The sequence below is a fragment of the Echinops telfairi genome, unplaced genomic scaffold (assembly GCF_000313985.2).
Source record: "Echinops telfairi isolate 266 unplaced genomic scaffold, ASM31398v2 ScPeMD7_7473;HRSCAF=8511, whole genome shotgun sequence".
NCBI classification, from domain to species: domain Eukaryota; kingdom Metazoa; phylum Chordata; class Mammalia; order Afrosoricida; family Tenrecidae; genus Echinops; species Echinops telfairi.
Genome location: NW_022111377.1, coordinates 9,159,821 through 9,168,225, shown reverse-complemented (window position 1 = coordinate 9,168,225; position 8,405 = coordinate 9,159,821). Strand labels below are relative to the sequence as shown.

The window sequence follows — 8,405 nt, the reverse complement described above, 5'->3', positions numbered from 1 at the left end:
TGGGTATCTGTGTCCTGACTCCAGGGAAGAAGACAGGAGTTCCAAGAATCCTCAGGAGAAGGTCATATCCACACAGAGACATCATTGGCTAGGACTGATTGACAGGCTAGGCTCATGTTAATAGGGGATTATGTAACTGCCACACCCTATGTACCACAGAAGGAAACACTGCCTGATCCTGAGACATCGACACAGTTATTATGTTTGAGCCCACGATTGCCTCCAATTTGTTAATCCTTCTTTCTTTTCAAGAGTCGTCTTCTTTTTTCAATGCCCTCTGTTTTACCAAGCATGATGTCCTTTTCCTAGGACTGGTCTCTCCTGATAACAGGTCCAAAGTATGTGAGACAAAATCTTGACATCCTCAATTCTAAAGAGTATTAGGGCTGTATTTTATCCAAGATAGATTGGTCTGTTTTTCTGGCATTCCATCATAACCTCAATATTCTTTGCCATAATTCAAATGCATGGAGTCTTCTGTGGTCTTCCTTTTTCAATGTCCAACTCTACATGCATATGAGGCAATTGAAAATACTATGGCTCACGACATTGCACCTTAGTCTTCAAAATAACATCCTCGCTCTTCAACATTTTAAAGAAATATTGCCTAATGCAACACTTCACTTGATTAATTTTTAAACAGTTTTATTGACAAGTAATTCACCTATCATATAATTTAATACTTAAGTTTATTAGACGTGTGCATTCATTACTCAAATTAATTTTATAACATTTTCTTTATTCTTGTATTCCTTATTATTAGCTTCCCATTTCCCCCAGCCTTTCCTGTTATAACGCTAAGAAACGATTGATCTAGTTGCTGTCTCAATAGATTTACCCATCCTGAATTTCATATAAAGAAAATCATTCAAGTTAAAAAAAGAGAAAAAAACAATCAAAACAACTACAAGTCATTTGATTTCTTGACTGCTGCTTCCATGAGAATGGATTGTGTGCCCAAGCAAGATAAGATCCTTCACGAGTCCAACATTTCCTCTGTTTATTATGATGTCATCCATTTGTGAGAATACTGGTTTTTCTTTATAGTGACTTGTGATCCAGACTGAAGACTGGGTCATCAGCAAGTGCTTCAACTCCTCTGGGTTTTCAAGAAGTAAGGTGGTGTCATCCGCATATCCAAGGTAGTTAGTATGCCTTCCTCCTAACCTAATGCTGGGTTCTTCTTCACATGGTCCAGCTTCTCTGTTACAGACTGAATAAGTACAGTGAGAGGATATAACCCTGATGCACACCTTTCCTGATTTTAAAGCCTTCAGTATTCCCTTGTTCTGTTTGTATAATTTGAATTGTTCTGAAATTCCCATTCTTCTCAATGCTATCCACTATTTGTTATGATCCACACAGTCAAACACCTTTGTATAGTCAATAAAGCACAAGGGAACATCTTTCTGGTGTCCTCTTTATCTGACTTCAGCAATGATATCTCCATACTATGTCCGTCCTTTTCTGAATCCAACTTGAATTTCTAGCAGTTCCCTGAACTGCCGTAAGCATTGTTGAATGAGTTCAGCAAAATTTTACTTTGATGTGATTTTAATGATATTACTTGATAGTTTCCACATTTGCTTATTCACCTTTCTTTGAGATGGGTACAAACAAGGATCCAATCGGTGCTTCAGATAGTGACCTTCCAAATTTCTTGGCATAGATGAGTGTGTGCTTCCTGTGCTTTGTCAGGTTGCTGAAGCATTTCCATTCATAGTCCATCAATTCCTGGGGCCTTGTTTGCACTAATGCCTTCAGTGTAGCTTGAACATCTTCCTTCAATACATTGATTCTGATCATATGTTACTTCTTAAATGTCGACCATTTCTTTTTAGGACAGTGACTCTGTGTATTCCTTCCTTCTTCTTTTGATGTTTCCTGTATCATTCAATATTTCCCCCATAGAATCTTTCAATATTTCAACGTCAGGCTTGAATTTTTTCTATAGTTCTTTCAGCTTGCTATATGCTGAGTGTGTTCCTTCTCTTTGGTTTCTAACTATGTAGAACAGGCAGATTCATAGAGACGAAAAGTAAGGTAGAGATCACCAGGTGCTGGGTTGAGCGAGGAGACATTATTGTTTAATGGTTTCAGGCTTTCTGTTTGAGGTGATAAAAGGGCTTTTATAACAGATGGAAGTGATGGTGGTACAACATCTGAATATAACTAATGCCTTGAAATGTACCTTTATAAATGTCTAAAATGAAAGATACTGTATTAAACATACTTTACCACCGAAAAAGACAAAAGAAACCCACAATCAGACAACATCTGCCTTTGATTCTAAAACTGCTTCAAGGCTAAACTTTGTCATCCATTAATGATCATCTCCATTGGATAACTCAGTAGCCTTGGCATGCATCTTTGTCTTCAGATGGGACCACCTTGGTGACACTTCAAATTCCTTGTGCTAGATACAGCTTATAAGACAAAACCAAGTTTTCCTCTGGGATTTCTATTTCATTTATCAATCCAATTATTGACATCCCCACAATGTGTCTGCCCTCTCCCATTTCCATTTTAGGGTCTCCATTCCCATTCGCCCCATTTTCCTTCCTCTTCTTGCCTTCTTTACTTGGCTTTTGGACAACTTTTGTCTCATGTAGTTGATTGTTCTGAGTAGCATCTACCTCCTGGATGACATTGTTCACTTCATAAACCTGTCTTTTATGTGACTGAAAGCATCTCTTCCTTTCTAACTTACAAGGGCAGTTCATGGCCATAGTCTTAGAGCTTCTACCTAGTCTCTTATCAGACCAGTAAGCCTAGTCTTCTTTATGAATTTGAACTTTGTTTTACATTTTTCTCCCAATCGATCTAACATCCTCTATTGTGATCCTGGTCCTAGCAGTCAGTGGTGACAGCCAGGCACCTTCTGGTTCTTTTGGCCTCAGCTTAGTGGAGGCTGTGGATTCATGTGGTCCATTAATCCTTTGGGCTAACTGTTTCCTTGAGTCTTTAGTTTGCTTAACTCTTCTTTTCTCCGAATGGAAAGAGAGACCAAGAGTTATATCTTAGATGACTGTTCACATAATTTTAAGACTCCTCACCTAAGTAGGATATAGAACATTGTCTTTGTAGACTTTATGTTGTGCCAATTGACCTAGATGTCTGCCAACATTGTAGTCCATATCCCTAAAGTCAAGAATCTCAGTCTCGGGAGGTGCTCAGTTATAGCTAAGAGGTTTTCATGGGTGTGCTCCGTATGCTCATACATAGGTATATTTGCAGTACATACTAATATATATGTAGGATATCCACTGCTAACCCTGTATACTATGCGCATGGGTGGACCTTCATTATGTACTCCCACCCCTATTCAGCTTACATAACTACCTATGCATCCACTTGTACTTGTTATAACTGTTGCTGTAGGATTGTGTCTGTCATAATATTTACCGCTGCTATCTTTAACTCTTTCATGCCTTTCCGTTTCTTCCATTGGTGTGGTTATGATGTGCTGACTTTCCTACATGATGTATTGTCTTTATCTTCACCAAAGTTAACACGTGTTTACTCTCTAGTTAGTGATGTCTGCTCCTACGTTCTCCCAACCCTGGTAACTGTCACAGAATATTTATTTTTGTACCTACAAGTTTTTGTTGGCTTTTTGCAATAGTGGTCTAATATAATGTTTGTCTTTTTATGTTTGACTTATCTCACTCAGCATTATGTCCTGTGAGTTCATCCATGTAGTGAGATATTTTCATGGATTCATCACTCTTCCTTAACATTGTGTAGCATGCTCCTGTGTGTGTGCATCATAGTGGATTTATCCTTGCACTGATTGAATGCTTAAGTTGTTTCTGTCTCATCACTCTTGTGAATGATGTGATGAACATAGGTATGCAAACGTCTATTTGAACCATGGCTCTTATTTCCCTTCAATATTTAGGAATTGCTGGATTGTATGGTATTTCTACTTCTAGCTTTCTGAGGAAGCACCATCCCTCTTTCCGTAGTAGTTTTACCATGTGATCCAGCAAAATATTGCTAGCACTTCTGATGTCTGTCTTAAACATTCATTTGATGTGTTATTAATTGTTCAGCTCTATTTTAGAGATTTGCTCAAATCAGTTTCCTTTCTCCATTCTCAGCATCACAATTCTAGGTGAAATCCACCTGTCACAGCATTCAGGTAAATATCTCTAATACATCCCTTACTGCTTTAGATCAGCACCTGGCACAAAAACCCCAAACCAGTTGTTGTGGGGCCTATTCCCACTCATGGTGAGGTGATGCTTGTCTTATCTTACTAACTGATTTTTCAGATGTCGATCCTTACGTCTTCCTTCCAAGGAGCTTGTGAGTGGACTCAAACCTCCAGTTTTTCCATTAGAAGCCACCTGCCTAACCTTTTGTGCCACTCAGAGACCCCTCCTGATACATAGTAGGTGCTAAGTAAATGTTCTATAACTAAATTAATTTGTTAGTGAATAAATTAAATTGCTGAGACAAAAATTTAGAACTAAACTAGTTCTAACACTACTGTTGGCTACTCTAAAATCATCAGTCACTATCCACTTCCTATCAAATGCAGACTAAATATCTATTCAAGAAGACCCTATGATCTACGTCTATATGTTCAAGCAAAAAATATGCAAATTACTAAGTCTTCCCACCCACTCTTCATGAATCAGATAAAATATCACTTTGTCCAAAAAGACTTTTCTGATCTCTTCCATCAAGGTAAGGCCCATATCTTATTTCCTTTAGAGCTCTATAAAAGTCACTTTCTCCATAATTCTTCCCTGGCAAGCTTAAAAATCAAGCAATAATCCTATCTCCCTCTACCATTGGACTATTTGTTTGGTTTTTATTGGTCCACATTCCTCTGGAATGTGTGCTCCATGAATACAGGGACAAAATATAAGAGGGGTCTTCAAAAAGTCTGTGGGAAATGGAATTAAAAGACAATGAAATTTTCCCCTGAGCTTTTTGAAGCTCCCTTCTGTGTTTGCCTCTGTGTGTGTGTGTGTGTGTGTGTGTGTTTTGGGGGGTCGGGGTTGTAAAACCAAAACCAAACTCATTGTCACTGAACAGGTTCTAACTCATTGAACCCTACAGAACAGAGTAGAACTTCCCCCAAAGACTGTCCAAGGCTGTGACCTTGGCAGACGCAGATTGCCACATCTTTCTCCCAAAGAGCAGGCTGGTGAGTTTGAGCCACTAACCTTCTGGTTGGCAGATAAGCTCTTTACCACTGTACAGAAAGGACTCCTGCCTTATATTTTGGGGCGAGGAGATAAGAGGGGCTTTAAAAATGCATGGAAAATGAAATTAAAATATGATGTAATTTTTCCATAAACTTCCTGAAATCTTTTCATATATAATACACATAAAAAGCACCACAATAGGACCTAATCCATATACACACATGTAGCTTTTGTATTTCTTGAAGAAAATGAGTATTTTCTCCCTGAATCCTTGAACACTGTGCTTCTTTGTCTTAAACAGATCAAGACTCTTTAGGCTGTGTTCTGGATAATCAGGGAATTTCTCCCACTTATCTCATTTCTGATTCCCTTAACCTCTGACCATAGCCCTTAAATAACTCCGTATTTTCCTAGCTTCTTTGGATTGGCATAAGTTTAAAATATCTGCCACAAACAGTAGGATGTGGGTCTCACATCAACTTTATTTACCAAATCCCACAAGGATTATTCTACCTTACTTAGGTTTCTGGAACACCTGAGTCCAGCTAAATGTTCACAAATGAAAGGTCACATATTCTCTTAGGGCCTTTATAACTCAAGTCAGAATATATTGTAGGTTGTGTAATACAACCTCTCTTCACCTCCATACTAATCTGACATGCTCTTAAAGCTATCAATACTAAGTGATATGTTGTTGTTTCACAACATCTTACAAAATAATACTGAATGTGTATCTACTAGGCATCTTGGTCACAATAATTCTTAATTTTAAACTTCTAACTAAACTCTTTTTATCTTTTAATTCATATTGACATCAAGTCTACATTCTCCATCAATTTGTTGCTTGATTCTGCCTTCGCTTTGTTAAGGAAATGGGCCACAATCTAATAGGGACAGGCAATGTTTAACAAAGATGGTCACAAAAACATCTTTCATCGTATGTGTTCTTCTACTCATTTCCACGGAGTCAATCCCAACTCATAGTGATCCTACAGGGGAGCCTAGAACTGTCCCTTTGGGTTTCTGTGACTGTAAATCTTTACTAGAGCAGAAGGCCCCATCTTTCTCCCTTGGGGTGGCTGGTGGGTTTGAAATGCAAAACCCACAACACCACCTGGGATCCTTTGTGTTCTTCTAGCACCTTGTTATCCCCACACCACGATATGGTGTCTATATCCCATAAGAATAGCTGACGTGACACTATTGGTCTTGTAAAGCTAGGTTATAAACATGTCACGTACTCATGGAATGTTTGCCTTGCCTTGTTCTCATGGAATGTTTGCTCTTGGAATCCTGCCCGGTAATCCATAGTGTGAATCATATCAGGAAGGAATAAGGCTCTGCCCCATCGTGCTAAGTCCTTCAGTCAACAAACAGCACCAACTTGCCAGTCATATGAATGAGTCACTTTGGAAGTGAGTCTTCTAGCTGTTCCTTGAGTCCTCCTCGCTAACACCACATGCAACCAGGAAGAGTGGGCCTCTCTGAGCCCTGCCCATATTTGTGAACAAACGAGGCATGCTATTGTTTTAAATCACTGAATTTTAGGCTTGTTACACAGCAATAATTAACTGGATATTGGTGGCTCATTGGTAGAAATTGTGCCTTCTATGTGGGAAATCTAGGTTTGATTCTACCACCTGTCTAACAGCAGAGGCTTACCTATTGCTATGATGCTGAGCCAATTTTAGCAGAGCTTCCATGATAAGACAGCTAGGATGACAGGCTTGATAATTAACTTCCAAAAGGCAGCTAATTAAGCCCTGAGGATAACAATGGTCTGATCGCCAAAAGATCACTGAGGATGAGCAGAACTAGGTAGTGTCTTATTCCTTTGGCATGAGGTTGCCATTGTTGCTGTGTAATAAGCCTAAAATTCAGTGATTTAAAGCAATAACATTCCTACTTTTTCTCAAGGCAGCTAAAAACAAAGAGTATCAACCCCAAATCAGCTTCTCTCTCTAGTTTTTAAATCCATAAGACTTCTCTTTATCTAGTAGTTCTCTATTTCCATTTAAAGAATTTTTATGCAAGATTCTACAAAGTCTGCTTTTAGAAGATTTATTTGGCTACTTGCTTCTTTAGAATTATTTCAAATATTTTACTCTTTCTTTTTTGTTTGTTTATTTGAAATAAACTATTTGTCACTAAAGATTCCAAGTCCATCCAATTTTACTTTTTCCTCCTCTTTTTTAAACCACTGTTTAGGTTTGAGGAATAAGGAATCTGGAGGGATTTGGGGGTTTTGTTTGTTTGTTTTTAAAGAAATATGTGTGTGTGCATTACATAGCTCATCTCAAGAAATTAAAAAAAAAAAACAATATCCTGTTAAACTTACTCCAAATTTTTTGCATACCACATCCCCTTCATCCTTCCCTTCTCCTTGTTCCTGCTCCAGGCCCTGTATTTTACTCTTTATAAACAAGTAATGCCAAATACTCAGAATCTTTGCCAGCAGCCTCTAGCAAGTAACTCTCAAATCCAGGAAAAGGCTTCAGTGTTCTGTTAGGATAGATGCATATGTAAAAATTAGGATGCGTGTGTCTCATCATTTGAGGTTATGTTTGTCATTTGAATATGTTAATCATCCTCAATGACCATTAGACTTGGTCCTAAATGTGGAAAAGGCCCAAATGATCTGATTCAGATAGATTATTCTAATCTGCGAATCCCACCATTGATACTCGTCTATTTTGATTTGGGATCTGATTTGGTGCTAGAATTTAACATTACATTACCTACAACGGTTGGTTCCAGGTCCATGAAGAGGGTTCTAGGCACATAGTTCCCAGCTTTTGTTTCACAGAAGAAGCTCTCACATCCACTCATATGCTCCATTTTAGAATCTTCCAATTGGTCCATCGGCCTGCCACAAATGGCACCATCTGGCTGTATCCCATGCTCCAGGCAATAGAGTTCCCAAAGAGCATCCCCAATCTGGACGCCAGCTTGGCCAATGTGAATAGAAAGGCACTCCCTCTGCAAGAAGCCAAAGACAATTAGAATGGAACAGGCGTTTTTAGATAAGAAGAGCTGTGTACTCAGAACTTCTGGTTAGCACTAAAAGAAGATATGCAAGCTTAACCCAACAAGAGAAAATTTTTGTAAGGAAACCAGCAATCAGAGCATATAGCTAGGCTTCAGAAACAACTGAAAGCAAAGGCTCAAATTCCACTGAAAGGGGCTTTTCAGCAGCAGAAACGAAGCACCTATTGAATGTTGCGCTAAGAACTACATTAAGAA

General features: G+C 38.6%; 1 protein-coding gene across 1 annotated transcript in view; it reads right to left on the bottom strand.

Moving 5' to 3' along the window:
• TUBAL3 (tubulin alpha like 3) overlaps positions 1 to 8,039 on the bottom strand; it is a 15,683-nt gene extending 7,644 nt beyond the window's left edge. Inside the window, exon 1 of the mRNA XM_013007250.3 lies at positions 7,901 to 8,039. Coding sequence (XP_012862704.1) covers positions 7,901 to 8,024 — 124 coding nt within the window. The 5' untranslated portion in view covers positions 8,025 to 8,039. The remainder of the gene's footprint in view (positions 1 to 7,900) is intronic.
• Positions 8,040 to 8,405: the final 366 nt, after the last annotated feature.